The 19,111-nt window shown below is 51.6% G+C and overlaps 1 protein-coding gene, 1 long non-coding RNA gene and 1 pseudogene across 6 annotated transcripts in view; 1 reads left to right on the top strand and 2 right to left on the bottom strand.

Annotated features, from left to right (window-relative positions):
• HM13 (histocompatibility minor 13) overlaps positions 1-11,820 on the top strand; it is a 25,586-nt gene extending 13,766 nt beyond the window's left edge. For 2 of the 4 annotated variants that reach the window (XM_081011435.1, XM_081011436.1), the window contains exons 9-13: positions 961-997; positions 1,327-1,429; positions 2,997-3,082; positions 7,327-7,504; positions 11,263-11,820. In XM_081011435.1, the coding sequence (XP_080867561.1) occupies positions 961-997; positions 1,327-1,429; positions 2,997-3,082; positions 7,327-7,477 (377 nt within the window). In that variant the 3' untranslated portion in view covers positions 7,478-7,504; positions 11,263-11,820. The remainder of the gene's footprint in view (positions 1-960; positions 998-1,326; positions 1,430-2,996; positions 3,083-7,326; positions 7,505-11,262) is intronic. The other 2 variants (XM_081011437.1, XM_081011438.1) reach the window with 1 other exon arrangement.
• LOC308480320 lies at positions 3,089-19,111 on the bottom strand. Its single transcript, XR_013988035.1, has 3 exons — positions 17,445-19,111; positions 15,427-15,532; positions 3,089-3,224 (listed from the first exon to the last, which is right to left on the bottom strand). It is a non-coding gene; the product is annotated as an uncharacterized lncRNA (long non-coding RNA).
• LOC308480212 (small ribosomal subunit protein uS8 pseudogene) lies at positions 16,508-16,969 on the bottom strand (annotated as a pseudogene). Its single transcript has one exon. The product of its transcript is annotated as a small ribosomal subunit protein uS8 pseudogene (transcript).

Genomic DNA, 19,111 nt, shown 5'->3' with positions numbered 1-19,111 from the left:
GTGGAGCTAGAAAGTTAATTGGTCGTCCCACATTCCATAGCACATGGGTGGGGAACTCTTTTTGGCCCAGGGCAGGGCGGGGGGCAGACCATAGGCCAGTTCCCTGGAGGTGGGAGGGGATAATCCACCTGCCAATCACCTGGCCCTGTTTTGACACCAGATTGGCAAGTGAGTTATCCTGTCGAAAGTTTTCATTCCAGCCTCTGCTAAAACACAGCCTTTTCCCCAGTTGCCAGAAACTACAAGAGGGGAGACGGGACGCGGGTGGCGCTGTGGGTTAAACCACAGAGCCTAGGGCTTGCCGATCAGAAGGTCAGCGGTTCGAATCCCTATGATGGGGTGAGCTCCTATTGCTCAGTCCCTGCTCCTGCCAACCTAGCAGTTCAAAAGCACATCAAAGTGCAAGTAGATAAATAGGTACCACTCCGGCGGGAAGGTAAACGGTGTTTCCGTGCACTGCTCTGGTTCGCCAGAAGCGGCTTAGTCATCCTGGCCACATGACCCAGAAGCTGTACGCTGGCTCTCTTGTCCAGTAAAGCGAGATGAGTGCCGCAACCCCAGAGTCGGCCACGACTGGACCTAATGGTCAGGGGTCCCTTTACCTTTACAAGAGGGGAGGGTGCTCTTGTGCTTGTATTCTACTTGAGGGTTTCCCTGAAGGCATCTGGTTGGCTGCAGTGTGACATAGGATGTTGGAGTAGATGAGCCATGGACCTGATCCATTAGACCTCTTCCTAAGAGCTGTATGACCTGTTGTCTATCCCTGCCAGAGGTCACAGTGAGTCGCCTCAATATTGCTTTCAGCCACAAGGGGGTGCTGCGGCCTCATGGACCATATTAGGAGCAGGGAGTCTTGAGAAGGGCAGCGTGGCTGAGTGGGTGGGTGCCTGGCACAGCCTCCTCCCTGTAGCCCTAACCACGACCCTTCCTCTCTCTCTCTCTCCTCCCAACCCGAACCAGGAATCTTCATTGCTTTGCTGCTGCGCTTTGACATCAGGTAAGCCCCCTGCACCCCGCCCCCCCGTGAATGTGGGAAAGACCACCACTGGCAATCCTGTATTGCTGAGTGATGCCCTTTTTGTGACGGTCTGCTCTTGGAAAACATTCCAGTTGAGAGCAAGAGTGGCCGTTGTTGGAGGGTAAGGTGGTTTGGGGAACAAGGGCCCAGCAGGTTTTCTCTGGTCATGCCTTTGTGGCCTGATGGTATCTCTCTGCTTCTTTGAGACATTTTTCTCACCTGTTCATGGCTTTGGGTGGGCTGTTAGGGAAGCTTTTCCTGCCCCTGGATCACCATAACGCCCATTTCTGCTTCCTTCCCTGACTCAGCCTCAAGAGGAACACGCACACGTACTTCTACACCAGTTTCGTGGCTTATATTTTTGGGCTGGGCCTCACCATCTTCATCATGCACATCTTCAAACACGCCCAGGTGAGCCGCCTTTACCTGCGTCCAAAGGCCACCTACCTGCCTGCAACGGCCGGTTGCCTCTTCTGGGAAAGCAGGAAGTTCTTTGAATTGGAGATGGAAAAGGGGAGGGGGCAGATGAGAAATGAGGAGTTTGGCACTGTTCCAGCAGCCCACTAGCATCACGATAGCTAGGTGTCCTGCTGGGACACACAGCTTCTCCCATGTAAAAAGTGCAGACATCACAGTTTCTAAGCAAACAGCCCCACACAGCAGCGAAGGCTTGCCTCTGGGCATCTCACCAGTGACCCAGCTGGCCAGAAAGAGAGATGGCTGCCCCAGTCCTAGCTGGCTTGTTGGGGATTCTTTTTAAGAGGGCTCCCGGCTTTAAGGGTTCATGGAAGGTGACCCTCTTCTGGGTTTCATTGCCTGAGGGGGGAAGGCAAATGGCGATCTCCCTTCAGCCAAAAACCCTCTGCCAGCCAGGCCAGTAATGACGGAGGTTGATTCAAATCTTGGTTCCCTCAAAGAGCACTGCATTGGAAAGTTCCCTGGTGCTAGCTGAGATCTGCTTCACAGAAACGTAGAATTGCAGATTTGGAAGGGACACCAAGGGTCATCTAGTCCAACCCCCTGCAATGCAGGAATCTCAGCCAAAGCATCCAGGACAGGTGGCCATCCAACCTCTGCTTAAAGACCTCCAGCGAAGGAGAGCCCACCACCTTTTGAGGTAGTCCGTTCCCTTGTCAAACGGCTCCCACCATCCGAAATTTTTTCCTGATGTTTAGTCGGAAGCTTCACCCAGATCTGTTTTACAGATAAGGCGAGTGTTTTGAGAAGAGCGGCTTCCCTGACCCCAGAGGCCAGTGATCTCCCATGGCCTGTTGCACTAGCGTGAGGCCTGAGCTCTAGCTTCCTGGCTCAGACCAACCTGGGGCCTCCGGGTGAGGCTGGACTCCCACCAACCCAGCCAGGACTGGTGGGAATTGATGTCCCAAGTACAGTGGTACCTCTGGTTGCAAACGGGATCCGTTCAGGAGGCCCGTTCGCAACCTGAACAGAATGCAACCTGCGGGTCGCAATTCGCCACTTCTGCACATGCGCATGACATCAGTTTGCGTGTCTGCACATGCGCGAGCGGCGAAACCTGGAAGTAACCTGTTCCGTTACTTCCGGATCGCTGCGGGACGTAACCCAAAAACGCGCAACCGGAAGCAAATGTAACATGAGGCATGACTGTATCTGGAGGAAGGGTTGCTTTAGGCCCAGCTCAGGAGTCTGCCTTTGACACTTAAACCACTTGGTGCCTTTGGCTTGGCAACTCTGACCCCACCGCCCCTGCAGGCCCACTGCAATCCCTGTGGTCAATTTGTAATTCTACCCTTGACCTTCCAACTTCCTTAGACTTGTCAGTGTGAAACAGTGAACGGACTTTTGGTGCATCAAGCCTGGCCCTCCACACTAACGCTGTGCCCCTATAGTTCCACTCTGTGCCCTATTTTGGCCCAGCCCGTGCCTGTCTCCCGAACCTCGTTTCCAGCCCCCTCTCTCCCTTCTAACGCTTCCCACCCCCCTTGATTTCCCCTCTCAGCCTGCCCTGCTCTACCTGGTCCCGGCCTGCATCGGCTTCCCTCTCCTGGTGGCTCTGGTGAAGGGAGAAGTGGCAGAGATGTTCAGGTAAGAGATGCTTTGCGGCCACACCCCAGTTGCGATTCTGCCCAGGCAGATCCAGCCGGGTTGGGGGACTCTGCGGGGAATGGGGCACAGCTGAGTCAGCTCCCGTTTCCTTCCGACAGTCTTCAGAGTGTGAAGTAGGCCTCTGAAAGGAGGTAATAATAATAATAATAATAATAATAATAATAATAATAATAATTTTTTAATTTATTTATACCCCGCTCTCCCCAGCCGAGACTGGGCTCAGGGCAGCTAACAACCAATAATAAAAACAAGTTGATTGAAATACAACTTAAAAAACAAGATTAAAATACAACATTAAAAGGTACAGGTGGGGATGGGTCCAGCCAGCGTTTGGGTCGAGCCAGAAAGCTGAACGCCACCAGTGCCACACTGGAGACACTCTGTCCTCATCCCATCTGCTGGTTATCGGCGTTTTCATCTGCCATGAGTCAGTGAATTGGCCTTTGCTACCCTTGTGCCCTCCGGGTCTTTTGGACTACAGTTCCCATCAGCCAGCATGACCATTAAGAACACGAGAAGCACCTGCTGGGTCATGGCCAGTGAGTGGCCCATCTAGTCCAGCATCCTCTTCTCACAGTGGCCAAGCAGATGCCCCAAAGGTGAAATCCAAGGGGGGTGGACCAAAATATCTGCGGCAGCATAAGCAAACTCCTGTGCTCAGTTAAAGCGTTTTGAGAGTGGCATGGATGCCAGGAGTGGCCAAGGCACCTGTGGTTTGGGATTCTTCTGGGCAGGAAGTGGGGGGCTTGTGGCTCTGCCTGCCTCTCCAGCATGGCGCTGCTCCTTGTTCCCCAGCTCAGCAGAATGGGAGGAGGATAAAACCCCAAGGGGCAGGAAGCTGCAGCCTTGAGCTAAGAGGAGAGCTGACAGTAATACCAATCTATTTCTCATCTGGCAACCAATGCGCCTCTTTGGTTCCAGATAGTTCATGACGAGTCTAAAAAGCCCTGGACACAAATTTTCACGGCTCTCTAGCAGCTATGGTGGCTCGTTTACCAGAAGTAATGCATTTAGCGTTAAATCTGGAAGTGTTTACTCGATTCTGACCAAACTAAGCCTCCTGGTGTGTATTTTGCTCCTCCGCAGTGAAGCCGTTGTGCAGACACTGCCCGTGGGGTAGCAAAACTTGTCACTGACGGCCTGAGTGTTGGGGAGGTTACAACAGAGGGCCTTGTTAGATCCAGCCTTGTTGAAATACAGAGGAGTGCCTCTGAACATGTGCAGAAAATCCTCCCCCTTAAACTTCAGCTCGCTTTCAAACATGCTGGGTTCAGGGTAAGACGACAAGCCAAGAAACATTCTCTGAGTCAGGGCCACCTAGAATCAGAGTCCCTCTGTGATGGGCAGCCAGCCTCCCACAAATAAATATTCAGATCCCTGGGTCTGCTGCAATTTAGGGGTGTTCCCCCCAAACAACAACTGGGGGATGAGCAAGTGGGTCAGGCTCCCCATTTCCATATTAGGTTCACAAAGGGGTCTGAGCGCCTCTGGGGTCCCTGCATGGCTGGCAGCGAAATCTGCGGATGTGGAAAAGCAGCTGTGTGGTTCTGTGCCAGTCCTTGAGTTCTTCTCCCCACCCCACCTCCTTGGAAGTGCTGTGGGGTTTGAAGGGGGGTGGGAAGGAAGAGGAACTGGTGATGAGAGTGATGAGCGGAAGGGCCCCCCCCCCAGGAATCCCAGCAGGTGTCGTGTGGCCTCCCTCGGCCCTCTTCCAGGTGGCTTTGATGAGCAGCCGGTTCCTGGGGGTGCTGACAGGTCTGATGTGACGCAGCAGCTGGCCTCGCACCTCTCGGGGCACCCTGACCTTCACCCCGGGCAAGCTGTGAGGAGGGTACCTTCCCCCTCCAGTCCCCAGGGGGGCCTTTCTTCTGATCAAGCCATTCCTGGAGGATTTCTTCTGTGCCATTGTTGGGTTTTTTGCCTGTGTCGCTTTGAATGAAAGGCTGGGGCAAGCGGGGAGGGTTTCAGTGGCAGGAATTTGGGGTCCTGCCTGATATCTTGCCCTGCAGGGCCTCGATGAACTGGTGGTGTTTATGCCTGGGAGATCACCCACTAAGCTATTTATTTACTTTGTTTCATAGAATCTATATACCGCTTGGTTGTTAAAACACACACGCCGTCAAAGCGGTTTACCAAAAGGAAAATCACCCAGAAGAAAAATTAGCAACAATAAGTTGCTCAAAGCGTTAAAACAGCATTAGGCTGAAAACAGATTAAAACTTGCACCAACTGTCTGAACAATTTACCGTATTTTTTGCTGTATAAGATGCACTTTTCCCCTCCTAAAAAGTAAGGGGAAATGTGTGTGCGTCTTATGGAGCGAATTCAGGCTGTGCAGCTATCCCTGAAGCCAGAAGAGCAAGAGGGATCGGTGTGCACGATCCCTCTTGCTCTTCTGGCTTCAGGGATAGCCACGCAAAGCCTCTTGAGCGCAGCTGGAGCGCTCCTGCCTCTTCACTCAAGAGGCTTTGCGTTGCTTTCTTGTTTCTTGTTTTCCTCCTCTAAAAACTAGGTGCATCTTATGGTCGGGTGCATCTTATAGAGCGAAAAATACGGTGGCTCGGGCTGCTGGTCCCTGCCAGCTCTGCGTGTTCGAGGCACAAGGGACACTTCAGGGCTGGCCTTTGCCTTTCGCCATCGGACAGAAAAACCCAAGCCAAAGTGTTTCTCAGAAGCGCAGGGCACATTTGTACATAGCGGGGCAGGTGGGCACAGAATTGCTTTCAACCTGTTTTCCAGTGAATTTTGAGCTTCCTTGAAGAGAGAAGTTTGGACGGGAATGAAAGTGTTTCTTAGAAACAGGGACCTGTGGTCACAAAGACCTGGACAGCATCTCGTTGAGGGTTCAGAATACCTTTGCTTCGTGGCTCGGCTGCTTTCAGAGCAAGGCTGCCACGTCGCGCCTTTGGTCCTGGGCTCCTTGCCCTCGCCACTCTGACCTTTTCTCACCTGGGCAGCCGTGGAGCAGTGCCAGCTGCAAGGTTTGGAGGGCCCTCAGGCAAGACACCCTCCCCGCAACCCGGCCTCCTTCCCTGCATCTTCACCACTTGAGCCTGGCGCTCCTCATCTTCCTCTTCCTCCTCGTCTCTCCCACTGCCTGGTTTGCTTCCCAGACAGGGAGCTCCTGAGCCAATCAGATTGCTGGCATCTTCTCCTTCCTTCCTTCCTTCCGTTCCTCCTTGTGTTTGGGACAGGAGGGTTACAACAGTAGGGGCAGAAAGGGCTCGTCCACCTGGCAAGGTAGCCCATCTAGGAGAAGGAGAACTCTGGTCCTCAACTTCTGCTGCATTGTGGGACATCTAGAGGGGGAATAAAAGGTTAAGAAGTAAAGCCTACACAAGTGGAATCCCTAAGGTGGCTGGGTGGTGCTTTGTCTGCTGTTGGGGTGCTTCCAAGGGAACGGGGGCAATTTGCAAGCCCCCAGCTGGCTCCAGCCCACTGGCTGGTAGCCGGGCGATCTCCAGTCCTTGGCTCAGCATGAAACAGCAATCCACATCTTCAGAAGCTGGAGCACAGCTCTAATCAGCAGAGTAAATAACACTGCTCAAACAGAAGTGGCAGGAGACGGCTGTGAGAACATATTTATAGGCAGTTTATTCACAAACATGTCTTCTCTTTTCATGTCCAAGAGCAAGCAGCAAAAGCAATAGCTATACACACAAACAGGAAGGTCCCAGCAAGCTGTGCTGGAGTGTAAAAGGCATGGGACATAACAACAATCCACACATCTGTTTTAAGGTGGAACGGAATATCAGTATCCTAACATCCTCCCCCTTTCCGTGTAACCTGTATCACCTGCAATCCCTGGCGCCAAATGTCTCGTTCTGCTTTCCTTTGGGCCGTATTAGCGAGGCTGAGAGGGGGGCCTTTTCATCTGGGCAGCCCAGGACTTCCATCCGCACTGCCCAGGCTTGCACCCTGGGGATTTGCCAACACAGTGGTTTGACTTCACCCCTGGAGGTGCACTCCATTGTCTGTCAGGACAGATGGATAGCAGTAACGGTGGTGGAAGAGTGGGGGGCTGGGGCTGTTGGGTGTTGGGTGGTTCTCCATCTGTTGCCCGGCCATGCTGGCCCTGGCAGTAGAGCCAGGTGAGGCGGGGGAAAAGCTGCGTCTCTGTGCCATCTCCCTCTTTGCAGCCGCTCTCCCTGCCGTCCTTCCTAAGCCTTTCCCTTTCTCTCTCTCTCCTCCTCTCTGCCCTGTCTGTGTCTCTCTCCCTGCAGCTACGAATCCTCCGCCGAAATCTTGCCCCATACCCCACGGCTCACCCATTTCCCTAGCGTCTCCGGGTCTCCGTCCAGCCTCGCTGACTCCATGCAGCAGACACTGTCCTGCTCCCACAGACGCCGGCAGCAAAACCCCAGCGCCATGTAGCTCTCTCAGGCCTGCCTGTGTAGCCAGGTAGGGGGAGATCCAAGATTTAGACCCCAGGGACGGGGGGGGGGGGCAGAGGAGGGAGGGAGGGTCTCGGTACCTTGAGTTGGCAGCTTCTGCAAATGCATGCCCAACAGGGACCCATAGGTCCTTTCTCCCCACTTTCTGCACACCAAGAAGTGCATCCACAACCACCCCATAATGTACTGGTTGCACCTAGGTCCTTTGTCTCCTGGTGCTCTCCAGGGGGGCTGGACTACAACTCCCAGTCAGCACAGGCATACAGTGCTAGGGCTTATGGGGGGCATGGCTGAGCTGGCAGGGGCTGATGGGAATTGTAGTCCAAAACAGCTGGCTGGTCCGCGGCTGGGGAAGAAGGGCCACGGGTTTAATGCCTGGCAGGCAGGGCTGCAGGAAACCCTTCTGGGTATGCGGCAGAGCTGTTGCTAGTCAATATTATTTGCATTTTTTAAAAAGTTATATACCATAGATTCTGGCGTATTAGGCGAAAGGGTGTATAAGACGACCCCTCAAATTGGCAGCTGCCAGTTATATGTGGCAGCTTCGCTGGGCGGCTTCCTCCCAGCCTGGAGCCCGCCAACCCACTGCTGCTGCCCAGCGAACCCATACCCGGCGTATAAGAAGACCCCCGACTTTTTAAAGGATTTTCCAGGGTTAAAATGTCGTCTTATATGCCGGAACCTACAGTATATGGAGAGCAGATACATTGAAATGGACTGGAGTTATTATGTCAGTGGATCTGCTCTGAGTAGGACTAGCATTGGCTACAGCCCCAAGCCCCAGATTTTTGCCCAAAAAACCGGCATGACGACCCAGCAGCGAAATGCGGAGTTGCCAAGGCACCTCTGCAGTAGAACTGTTTCCGCCAGGAGGTGGCGTGGAAATGCAGCTGGCCGAGGGCCAGATTGGGAGTGGGGAGCTGGGGCAGGAGACGCCTCGGAAGGAAGCGCCTTAGCTCTGTGGCTGAGCACCTGCTTTTGATGCAGAAGGTTGTAGGTTCAAGCCCCAAGGGCATCTTGCAGGAGGCCTGCCTGGAACCCTGGAGAGCTGCTGCCGGCCAGAGTTGGCACTCAGGAGCATGAAGGACCAGTGGTTCCTATTGCCTGGCCAGTGGTCCGCATCCTTCTCTCCCTTAGTTCCTGTGAGCCAAATTTAGTAGATGGGGAGGCAGGGCACCTGTAAACTTGTCTTCCTCCAGTGGCCTGGGAAAAGGTTGCGCTTAGGCTCCCAGTCCTAGAACCACAGAATCGTGGAGCTGGGATCCCCAAAGGTCATCTAGTCCAACCCCCTGCAATCCTTGAGACGGAAGGTGGTGGAAGCGAAGCCACTTCCACCCATCTCGTCTCGGGTCCTCTTGCAACTGACTCTTTGCTCTGTCCGCTCTTCCCGGAGGTTGTTGCTGCAGCGGCAGCTTGCATGCCTCCCACAGCGAACTGCCCCAGGCCCAAGCCAGCAGGGAGTTTCTGCTGCTCCGGAGCTGCCTCACGCCCTTGCCCGGCCTCGTTGGCTCCAGCACAGGAAAAATGGCGCCCTTGGCCGTTGGCACAGCCTGCTGTGGAGCTGGCACAGGGCTGCCTCCACGTGACTTGCCCTTGTCCCACTTGGTGCAGCAGAATGAACACACCCAACCAGGCGCCGTTGATGCGTTGAGGGGGTTCCTTGGGTTTGCTTCCCCACTCTTGCCCCCTGTTTCCTGTCCCCCACCCCCATAACACAGAGCCAGGGAAGGCCGGGAGAATTTCTTCTCTGCTTCAGGTACCCCATCCGTTCCCGGCTGCCGTTGTTTGAATATCTGCTTTGTTCATGGGCCTGATTTGCAAAACCTTGCCAGGGCTGTGCCTTAGCTTAGAGGCCACGCTTCAACTGCAGGGAAGGGTGCAGAGCTGCGATCTCTCAAGAGAGCCCAATGACCAAAGGCTTGGGGGGGGGGATAAAAGGGCAGGGCTTTCCCTTCTCTGCTTGAAAAATATGATGTCACTGGGGAACTCTAATCCAACACCTCCCGCCGCCCCGGGAAAAAGGTCTGAATTCTGGGACAGTTCAAGCTCCTTAAGCTCCTTTTGCCTTTTCTTGCAAGGCATTGGGGGGGGGGGGGAGAGATGAAGGTATTGAATAATGGAGTTGTAAAATTGGAAGGGATCCCCGAAGGTCATCTAGCCTAACCCCCTTGCAATGCAGGCATCACAGTTAAGTAGGTACAGTGGTGCCCCACAAGACGAATGCCTCGCAAGACGAAAAACTCGCTAGACGAAAGGGTTTTGCGTTTTTTGAGTCGTTCCGCAAGACGAATTTCCCTATGGGCTTGCTTCGCAAGACGAAACGTCTTGCGAGTTCTTGCGAGTTTGTTTCCTACACCAGTGTGGTGTAGTGGTTAAGAGCGGTAGTCATGTAATCTGGTGAACCGGGTTCGCTTCCCCGCTCCTCCACATGCAGCTGCTGGGTGACCTTGGGCCAGTCACACTTCTTTGAAGTCTCTCAGCCTCACTCACCTCACAGAGTGTTTGTTGTGGGGGAGGAAGGGAAAGGAGAATGTTAGCCGCTTTGAGACTCCTGAAGGGGAGTGAAAGGCGGGATATCAAATCCAAACTCTTCTTCTTCTTCTTCTTCTTCTTCTTCTTCTTCTTCTTCTTCTTCTTCTTAAAGCCGCTAAGCCGCTAAACCGTTAATAGCCGCTAAGCCGTTAATAGCCGCTAAGCCGCTAATAGCCGCTAAGCCGCTAATAGCCGTGCTTCGCAAGACGAAAAAACCGCAAGACGAAGAGACTCGCGGAACGGATTAATTTCGTCTTGCGAGGCACCGCTGTAATAATAATAATAATAATAATAATAATAATAATAATAATAATTTATTTATATCCCGCCCTCCCCAGCCGAAGCCAGGCTCAGGGCGGCTAGCAACAGTAAAAGTAATACAGCACTCTAAAATCAACTCAGAATCAAATTAATGGCAACCATTGGGCTAGAGTTCTGTGAGGATTGCCAAAGGAGGGGGTCAGGCTATGCCTTGGCCAAAGGCCTGGTGGAACAGCTCTGTCTTGCAGGCCCTGCGGAAAGATGTCAAGTCCCGCAGGGCCCTGGTCTCTTGTGACAGAGCGTTCCACCAGATCGGGGCCACGGCCGAAAAAACCCTGGCTCTGGTTGAGGCCAGCCTAACCTCCCTGTGGCCTGGGACCTCCACGATGTTTTTGTTTGAAGACCGTAAGGTCCTCCGTGGGACATACCAGGAGAGGCGGTCCCGTAGGTACGATTGTCCTAGGCTGTATAGGGCTTTAAAGGTATATAGGTCCTAGTATAGGGCTTTAAACCAGCACTTTAAACCTGATCCTGTACTCCACCGGGAGCCAGTGCAGTTGGTAGAGCACCGGGTGAATGTGATTCCACGGCGAGGACCCCGTAAGGAGTCTCCCCGCGGCATTCTGCACCCGCTGGAGTTTCTGGATCAGTCTCAAGGGCAGCCCCACATAGACCCAGTGGAGGTCCTCTCCTAGCAGCCAGCTGCACTTCTCTGCACAATCTGCCCACGTATCTTCTATACCTTTCTTCCGAGCCTTAAGGGCTAGAAACATGGCTAATTGTTTTGGTTTCAGAAAAGGAAGAGGAGTCTTTGTCTTTTGTGCTTGGGGACTTCCGCCACTTGCCCCAACTCTGTGTGCAGTTTTTGTCTCCCAGGGCAGAGCTGAGCTCCCGGCTGGATCTTGTGCCTCTTGCCGAGAAGGCGGCCGCCTGACTTCACCCTCTCCCTCCCTCTTTCTCGTCTCTCCCCAGCTACGAGGAGAACTCTGCCCCCAAGGAGGTGCCCCCGGGAGATGCCAAAGAAGGGAAGAAGGAGAAATGACTGTGGGACGCTCAGCCGGGCTGGGCTCCGTCTGCTGGCCGCCCGCCCTCCCCGCCTCCCCATCGCAAGTGAATTTCGTTTTTTAAAAGGCAACTGGATCGTGTAACAGCCATGTGTGTTTGTACGTGTGCATCTGTCTGAAGACTGGCGGGGCAGGGGGTGGGTGGAAAGCAGGAGGAGGGGCCCCGTATATTAACCTCCTGCCTGCCTGCCTCCTTGCCTGCCTGCAGCTCCTCCTGTTCCCCTAGGGAGGAAGAGGACGGGGCAGGTGGGGCAAGAAAGCAGCTTCACCCCTTCCGCCAACTGCCTTTTGACGCTCACTCCCCTGACCGCTGTTCATTGTCTTGGTGGGAAGAAGGAAATATGGGAGGGTGGGGTGGGAGGGGAGAGAAAGGGAGACTATGAGCTGATTTTTAAATTTTGTATTGTGGATTTGCTTCTTCTCATATTAAAATGAAACAAAACAAAAAAAAATTATTGAAGGACCAGGACGGACTCCGCAGTGTCTTTTTCACGAGGTCACCGAATCGGCTGAGATGGTGTGTTGAACGAGTGGATGTTGACTCACAAATGATCTGAGCGGGATCTGCAGGATCTGCTGCAGCTGGCTGGCCCCAGAAGTGGAGGCACGTGGCTTTCCTTTTGGAAGTCCATGTCAGGGAACTCCACAATGGGGCACTGTTAAACTATGGAACTCTCTCCCACAGGAGACACAAAACTGTTGTTGTTTAGTCGTGTCCGACTCTTCGTGACTCCCTGGACCAGAGCACGCCAGGCACTCCTGTCTTCCACTGCCTCCCGCAGTTTGGTCAAACTCATGCTGGTAGCTTCGAGAACACTGTCCCACCATCTTGTCCTCTGTCGTCCCCTTCTCCTTGTGCCCTCCGTCTTTCCCAGCACCAGGGTCTTTTCCAGGGAGTCTTCTCTTCTCCTGAGGTGGCCAAAGTCTTGGAGCCTCAGCTTCAGGATCTGTCCTTCCAGTGAGCACTCAGGGCTGATTTCCTTCAGAATGGAGAGGTTTGATCTTCTTGCAGTCCATGGAACTCTCCAGAGTCTCCTCCAGCACCATAATTCAAAAGCATCCATTCTTCGGCAATCAGCCTTCTTTATGGTCCAGCTCTCACTTCCATACATCACTACTGGGAAAACCATAGCTTTGACTATACGGACCTTTGTCGGCAAGGTGACGTCTCTGCTTTTTAAGATGCTGTCTAGATTGCTTCAAAAGAGAATTGGGCAAATTCCGAGAGGAGGAAGAGAGGGCTATTATTGATGGCTTCTGGCCGGAATGGCTGTTCTCTGCGCTCGACAGCCGGAGGCAGCCCTGCTTCTGAATGCCAGATGCAGGAAAATGCCTGAGGGGGGAGAGGTGCCCTTGTGTCGAATCCTGCTCTCTGGTTCCCCGGACGTCTTCTGGTTCAGCAGACTTTTATGTTCTTGTGCAAGCAGAGGCTGCCTGAAGGAGCTGCTGGGGCCTTCTCCTGGCCATCAGTGACTCACGAAAAGCAGGGCAGGCCAGCCTCTCCAACTGATCTCGGATTTGGCAGAGGGAGAGAAGAAAAGGGTGCCCTGCAGGGAACTCCTCCACCTGCCTTTCTGGAATTACTCGGCCATGAAGGGTCTCTCCTGGTCTGAGAATTTTAAAATCATTCAGCCTGGACACTGAGATACAGCGCCAAGGGCCTTCTGGTGTTTCCCTCGTTGCGAGAAGTGAGGTTACAGGGAACCAGACAGAGCAAAATCTCATAATTGTAGAGTTGGGAGGGACTCAAAGGGTTATCTAGACCAATATATCTAAACTTCAGTTATATCCCCACGTTTACTTAAATGTGCCTTTTTGGCACCTAGCTGTTCTTCCCTGTGTTACCAGCAGGGGGAGTTGCTTAACTTCATGGCCTTGAGAATTGTTCATCGAGCTGCTGCATTGACTGACTGGTCAGTAAGTGATCCTGAGCAAACATCAATCAGCTGTCAGTTTGAAGGAACTTAATTTGCAATTAAATAAAAATAAAAATCAGAGCCGGGCACGGTGGATGCATCAGCCACTGGCTGCATGGTGCCCAGTTCCAAGACTGGGGTTTGAGTCTCTCGTATCTATGCAAGGTTATTTGATTGATTGATTGATTGATTGATTGATTGATTGAATGAATGAATGAATTTATATACTGCCCTATACCTGGAGGTATAGGTGCTGCTGTGGTCTAAACTGCAGAGCCCAGGGCTTGCCAATCAGAAGGTCGGCGGTTCGAATCCCCGCGACGGGGTGAGCTCCCGTTGCTCGGTCCCTGCTCCTGCCAACCTAGCAGTTCAAAAGCACGTCAAACTGAAAGTAGATAAATAGGTACCACTCCGGCGGGAAGGTAAACAGTGTTTCCATGCGCTGCTCTGGTTCGCCAGAAGCGGCTTAGTCATGCTGGCCACATGACCCGGAAGCTGTACGCCGGCTCCCTTGGCCAGTAAAGCGAGATGAGCGCCGCAACCCCAGAGTCGGCCACGACTGGACTTAACAGTCAGGGGTCCCTTTACCTTTATACCCAGAGGTCTCAGGGTAGTTCACAGAAAAGATCACTATATATATACCAAGGTTACTCCCATGGGACTTTCAGTCCCTGGACATTCCTTCCATAGGCAAAGAATAAAAAATATAAACCACAAAGCATTACAGCCAGAATGGACGAATGCACAGAGATATAACATAGCTCCAAAGGGATAATAAAGTATTAACTCATCCAAATATTCCCTTTACAGAATAATGAAGATGTATAAAACTAGAGATATTCACCACCTGTGAGCTGCTTCATTATTGAGAGTAAAGGTTCTATATAGTGTTAAATGAGATAGACATTTGCAAAGGTGGGTGGCACCAAGTAACCATTAGCCTCAGTATTTGTATAAGAAATAAAAATTCATGCCTTATTGAGGGGAGGAGAGAAATGTCCTTCGAGCTCGGCCCTTCAGAGACTTTTTGTTCAGGAGGTATCTTTTCAAGATGGGCAACTTGCCAAACCCTTGAATACCAGATATCCAAACGGTTAAGAGGAAAGGTCTTCCAGGATTTGGCAATATAGCCCCGGGCTGCTCTTAAGGGATGAGAAGCAAAGTCTTTACCTTTCAGATCCTGCTCTGTTCTCATATACAGGTTCATCAAAAGGTGCCAGGTGGGGAAATGGGTACGGCTTGTGCCCTCGTGTGCCTCTTGCTCACGCTGTGCTTTTGGCCCCGAGATATTGACAGGAGCCAGGAGATGCCGCAGGACTTTTCACAGAGCAAACGGTGGTGGCAAATGCCAAACTGAAGAACAAACTGCCCTGGACCAGCCGGTAGGGTTTCATGAGAACGCAGGTGGAAGTTTGGTTCCAAGCAGGTATTGCCAGAAGCATTCGTCCTCGGAGGATGTGAGCCTGCAAAATTGCAAGTTGAGCAAAACGGTGGCCCATCCATCTGGCAAATTGCTGCCCATGATGATGATGATGATAAATAATAGCCAGTGGTGGTTAGAGCATTGTAAAACACCTGGGAGAGACTTGGTCATGAAACTTTCCCTGGGTGGCCTTGGGCCAGTCACGGTCTCTCAGACAAACCTACCTCACAGGGTTGTTGTGGAGTCTGAACGAGGAGCGGAGGACCAATGCGCACCACTTTGGAGAAGCAGTTTGGATATAAATGCAATACATAAATAATTTGTATTATAATTTCAGCAATCCGAGAACTTCATAGGCGCACTTTTCCTGCAACCATTACAACAGCCTGCAAGGCAGATCAGTATGATTATTACAGTGGTACCTCAGGTTACATACGCTTCAGGTTACATACGCTTCAAGTTACAGACTCCGCTAACCCAGAAATAGTACCTCGGGTTAAGAACTTTGCTTCAGGATGAGAACAGAAATCGCACGGCAGCAGCAGGAGGCCCCATTAGCTAAAGTGGTGCTTCAGGTTAAGAACAGTTTCAGGTTAAGAACGGACCTCCGGAACAAATTAAGTACTTAACCCAAGGTACCACTGTATTCCCATGTAGGATGCAAAAGTTGAGAGTGAGTGGTCAACTTAAGGTTATCTAGTAAATTCACAGCAGACCTGAGAATTAAACATACCGTAGTATCTGTAAGTCAAGTCAAACAGCTCTGGCTAGCTGGCTGGATCAAGTCTGGCTCAGTGCACTGCCGCCTCCTGCCTTCAGTGGAGAATACCTTTAAAGGCCTTTTAAAAAAATAAAAATAAATCACCTAGAGGTGAGACCTTTTGCACCAGGGAAATACCCAGCCTCTTGCAGTTTGCTAAGAACTTATGCTATAGTTTGACGCTGTGCCCAGGACTGCTCCCACAAACCAAAATGCTTGTTCCTCTCCCACTTTCTGTTTCTTTTAAATTTGAACATCTAACCTGCCAAAGCAGTGATTCCCATGTGGGTGGTACTGTCCCCTGGGGGGGAATTCCCTAGTGGGACACTAAGAAGCAAGGGGGGGGCACTGTAGTTGTAAATGACTTGCCAGTCTTTGAAACACTGGATCAAGTTCCCCGAGTTTACCCAATTAATTCAACTAAATAGCTTTAGCTGGATTCGGAAGAATCGTGCAGCTAATTGTTACCGTTTCGAATTTTATTGTGCTGTTATCTTCCTTGGTAGGTCATGCAACCTGCTATTCTGAATAATGCTTTTTAATGGGTTGGGGGCACTGGGGATGAGTTTGTGGACCCGAGGGAGCGGGGGGCCTGAAAAAGTTTGGGAACCCGTATGCTAAGCAATTGTGCAGAATTCGAAAGTCGGGGTGTGCCCTGTGAAATTGGGTTGGCTTGATGATGATGATGATGATATTTGCTGCCCCCATTATTTTGGGGGTGTTTGTGATTGGTTTTGTTTTTTTCCTATTTGAACAATTTATTAAGGTAAAGGGACCCCTGACCATTAGGTCCAGTCGTGGCCGGCTCTGGGGTTGCAGCGCTCATCTCGCTTTACTATTCCGGGTCATGTGGCCAGCATGACTAAGCTGCTTCTGGTGAACCAGAGCAGCGCACGGAAACGCTGTTTACCTTCCCGCCAGAGCGGTACCTATTTATCTAATTGCACTTTGACGTGCTTTCGAACTGCTAGGTTGGCAGGAGCAGGGACCGAGCAACGGGAGCTCACCCCATCGTGGGGATTCGAACCGCCAACCTTCTGATCAGCAAGTCCTAGAACAATTTATTAGTTTGCCTGTTTTTACAAGTTTAGAAAAAGAATCCCAGGATTTTTCCCCCTGCGTGTTTTCGCCTAGCTTCCTTGTAGTCCATGACGCCAGCTGAAGTTGTCAGCACAATGCACCCAAACTGACGTGAAGGTACCAGGTTGTTCTGCCACTTTTCCAAATCCTTCAGTTGGACATCAAATCTGGGGCTGATCACACCACACTTGTTGAGTCTGCCTGTGAGATTAACAACAATCTTCCCAGCTCTGTGATCATCAATGATCTCAAATTCACCTATGTAACCATGCTTCATCATCACAGTTAAGAACCGGACGATAACTTTGGAGCACGGTCTTTTGAGAACTTGATGTTTTCCACGCTTCTCAGCATTGTTGATGCTTTTAAGAGCATCTGCCAGAACATTCATGTGCACCATGATGCCAGTGCAGCAATATGGCAGAAAAACCTTGCAATTGGTTTTTAATTTTGATTTAGCCTTGCAAAGCCTTTGCAAGGGAGCGGGCTCTGATCCTGTGCACATCGCAAAAGCAGCGTGTGGCTGTTGAACGTGGAGAGTTGGAAATGGGGATGCTTCGGAAATGGGGTTGTGTGGGAGGGATAATTACGAACCCCAAAATTTGTGATTCCCCTCCAAACCTGCGCCAAAGTTTTGCTGCTGTTCAGCAGTGGGGGGAAACCCTTGTTTTGCAGTTCCCTACCAACTGACCAATTGGTGCATCAAACAAAATTTGGGGGTTTGTAGTTAATGGTTCCTCCACCCCCTGCCCGTCACAGTGCAGCCCAGGCAGCTTCAGATCTGCAGCTGGAAGGGGGGGGGATCTGCTTTCCAAAGCCAAAACATCTGCAGCCTCTCTCCAGCCCCCACCCACCCATTGTGCCTCAGCAGGATTCCTTCAGCTCCTTCCCCTCATTCTTTCCACACTGACCCTTCTGTTTATCCTGATGCAGGTGGGCTGCTTCTGGCCCCCTATTGAACCGCTCTGCCCTCTGGACAAGACTGCGGCCTGTTCAGATCAATGGCGCCTTCTGTTGCTGGGCTGTTTCCAAGGGACCGTCCCCTGCCGTTTTCGCAAGGGGGGGCAGCCGTCCTCCAAGCCTGGCGATCTTTTGACAGTCTCCGGCCGAGCAGGGCCAAGATTTAACGCGTCCGCCCCGCTGACCCCAGCTGTGCCCTGTGGCCAAGCAGACCTGCCTTACCCTCTGCCACCAAACGCCGAAAACAACTGTGCAAAAAAAGTCAGGGAGTTAACCCAGCGCAGAGCTCTTTCGGGAGTTGACAGCCCTGGAAGTGCCTCTAAAAATAGGTTCGCGGGATGCTGCTTCCGGCTGATCCTTGCAATGACGGTCAAATGGTCAGGAAGTGGGAAAGGGTTCTTGTTGCAAAATTTACTCTGCATTAGGGGAATTGGACCCACCCTCGAACTTCCTGCAATTCTGGGCCATCACCCCAAATGGCAAAAATCTGTTTATTTCTGGTGTGACTGGGAGGTCATCTTGAACTTTTCCAGGAGGGGAGGTTACAGAATTTGGGGCTTCTAGCTCGAAAATCAGTTAGGGGGGTATGTCAGAGGCATATGAAATTATAAATGGTGCTGTGGACGTGGGTGGAGGTGTGTTGTTCTCCCTCTCAAAATCCCAGAACCTAGGGACACCTGGAGAAGTTGAACATTCAGAGCAGACAAAATGAAGTATTTCTGTGGAATTGTTAAACTGTGGAACTCACTCCCACAAGATCCAGTGGAAGACACCACTTTGGATGACTCTCAAAGTGACTTAATAGCAGTTAGCCTTCATCTTCTCTCTTCTTATACAGTAAATGCTTTTATTGGGTTTCTATAACAAACATGCATTTTAAAAAAAACACCACACACATCACTTGTCCTCCACAAGTTGGGCTATCCATGGCTGCTATTAATTTATTTATTCTATTTATAAAAGTATTTGTTTACTTCCTATTACTATCTGTCTCGAGGTGGAGTACAGGCGAAGATGGTAAAACAATAACAGCAAAATTGCAGTAGTATACAGACCAATGCAACCGATGAGGCAAAGGGCACTACTAATTAATTCCTACAGTATTAAAAAGCAGGAAAGTGCAGAGCGATCCTAATATCCCTGCATCCCAATTTCCCCCATGAATTTGATGGCTTCCTTCTGAATCTGGGGGGGCCTCCTGTCCTTCGAGACACTCTCTGCACGTTTCAGAATCCTGTTTTTCCTCCAGCCCCCTCAACTCGCTGCCAGGTAGGAGAGCAATAGCCAGAGTTTTGGGGTGTCCGCTGAGCCGGAAGCTGGAATCACAGAGACCTGCTTGCTCTGCCCTGGATCCAAAGCTGCGACTAACAACGAAGCAAGATTTGTCGGGGTGTCAGTGCTGTGAGCCCCTCCATCTTGTGCCCAGCTTTTATATTTGTGCAAATAAAACCGTATGTCTTAAAGACACCACAGTCTCTGCTGACCTTCATTCCAAGGAAACCGAACATAGCTAAGTTCCTGGAGTCCCTCCCCGCTCAGAGATTAGGCTGGCCGGTATCAATAGACACGTGGCAAGCGTGCTGTTCTCCGACACAGCAGACCCGGACCCAAAGATGAA

This window comes from Podarcis pityusensis (genome assembly GCF_964106645.2).
Source record: "Podarcis pityusensis genome assembly, chromosome: 6".
Classification (NCBI taxonomy): Eukaryota; Metazoa; Chordata; class Lepidosauria; order Squamata; family Lacertidae; genus Podarcis; species Podarcis pityusensis.
The sequence above is the reverse complement of the archived record's forward strand: the minus strand, read 5'-3'. Positions and strand labels throughout refer to the sequence as shown.